The 2,156-nt window shown below is 37.8% G+C and overlaps 1 protein-coding gene across 1 annotated transcript; it reads right to left on the bottom strand.

Annotated features, from left to right (window-relative positions):
• Window positions 1–1,769: 1,769 nt before the first annotated feature.
• Window positions 1,770–2,156, bottom strand: LOC145952152 (uncharacterized). Its single transcript, XM_083064380.1, has one exon. It carries the CDS (start codon window positions 2,154–2,156, stop codon window positions 1,770–1,772), a length of 387 nt encoding a protein of 128 aa, XP_082920506.1.

Raw genomic sequence — 2,156 nt, 5'->3', positions numbered from 1 at the left:
TGAATGGTTGTATTATGCTCAGATGCTGATATATAAATAAATCATTGGGAAGGCTGAATATAATTCTTTTAATGTTCTTGTCGGGAGCATGCTTGGTGATGCCCAACACGTTGAGGAGGTAAGGAGCTGCTTTAATCATCAAACTCTTTTGTGAGATTTTCAATTGGGTGCAATGTTTTATTGTCGGGAACCCCAAGTTCATCTGAATGTTTTATTTTAGATGACACCTGGTTTGTATGTTTGGTAACACTTTAATTGTGCAACACAATTTATTCTTTAAGTTATTGTCTGTAGTTAGTGGTGTGCTATTTGATTTGGTTTTTTAAGTTATTGGTTGTATTGCCTTGACTTGACTTCAGTTTGCCTATTATTACTATTAGAGTTTTACTATATGAGAACATATGAATATAATATGTTGGACAATAGTAATGAGTTATTATATACAGTTGATTAATTGTACAAAATAAATACGCAAGATCTTGAATCAATAATTGTTCCATTAACATACTATAAACGCATTTTTCAATGATTGTTTGCATCTGATAGGATTATATAGCACACTTAGTTACTTGTTATTAAATTTCAGAAGACAAATGTTATTGTTTAGTCCAGAATAATAGGCTCTGGTAATCGATTACAAGACTTGGTAATTGATTACAACGGTTTAGTTTCAAGTTGTAAAGTTTAAAATCAAATTTGAAATTTTAATCTTCTGGTAATCGATTACAAGATATGGGTAATCGATTACCAGAGAACCTTTTAATAAGTAAATTTCGAACATATGATTTTCATTGTCTAGTAATCGATTACATGTATAGGTAATCGATTACCAGACTCTTAAAAACAATGGTTTCCTCAAATTTAGTCATCAACAGTTAGTGAGGGATTCATCCCAGTTAGTGACGGATAAAATCCGTCGCAAATTGTGACGGAATTCTGGCGTTGCAAATTGTGACAGATTCTACTTAATTAAAGTCATCACAGTTTGTGACGGATTTAATCCCTCACAAATTGCGAGGGATTTAATCCCTCACAAATTGCGAGGGATTTAATCCCTCACAAATTGCGAGGGATTTAATCCCTCACAAATTGCGACGGATTTTTATTAATTTCTAAACATTTATTATTAGAAATTAGTGACGGAAATTATACTGTTTGTGATGCCTTAATTCCATCACTAATTGTGACGGAGAAAATAATCCGTCACTAAATATTTTGTGACGCCAAATTTTGTGACGGAATCATTTCCGTCACAAATTCCGTCACTAATTGATTTGTGACGGATTTTATCAAAATTAGTAACGAATTTGTTCCCTCTCTAATTTTAATTTTTCTAGTAGTGATCCTTGACCGAACGAGTGTGTTCGGGAGGGAAGTTTAATACTCATCGTTGGCCGAACGAAGGTGCTCGGGAAGGAAGTGGAATACCCATCCTTGACCGAACTAATGTGTTCGGGAGGGAAGTGGAATACGCATCCTTGACCGAACGAGTGTGTTCGGGAGGGAAGTTTAATACTCATCGTTGGCCGAGCCGAAGTGCTCGGGAATGATTTAAGTACTCGTTCGTTATCGAGTTAAAGTGCTCGGAAGGAATTGAGTTGGACTTGAATAAATTCGCGTAGATAAAAGATGTCACCAAAAGGGTTTGTTTCATTGATGTGGAGCCTCGTTAAAAACCTTTCCTCAGTAAAACCTCTTGCACATTTTTATAAGAGGGAAAAACCTGGGAAAGGAAAAGAGTGCTCCGAAACAAGTACATTCATTGTGTTCTAACTAAAGTAGTGCTTAAGGTGCGTGACATTCCATGTTCGGGGGATGATCTTTCCGTTGAGTTCTTCAAGCTTGTAGGCTCTGTTATTGAGGTTGTGCCTTACTCGGAATGGGCCGTCCCAGTTGGGGGCTAGTTTCCCTTGAGATCTGTCTCTTCTGACCTCTCCTACTACTCTCCATACAAGGTCGCCGGGTTGAAATTCCCTGGGCTTGATCTTGGATCTGTGTTTCCGGGAGACGCGTACTCTACAAGCTTCCATGTTAATGAATGCCCGATCGCGTGCTTCTTCAATCAGATCAAGCTCCACATTTAACGCTTCCTCGTTGGTCCCTTCTGTGTATTGTTGGCGTCTAAGGGAAGGTTCGCCGATCTCTACCGGGATCAT

Source organism: Cajanus cajan, chromosome 9 (genome assembly GCF_000230855.2).
Source record: "Cajanus cajan strain Asha chromosome 9, NIPB_CcT2T_4, whole genome shotgun sequence".
NCBI lineage: Eukaryota > Viridiplantae > Streptophyta > Magnoliopsida > Fabales > Fabaceae > Cajanus > Cajanus cajan.
The sequence above is the reverse complement of the archived record's forward strand: the minus strand, read 5'-3'. Positions and strand labels throughout refer to the sequence as shown.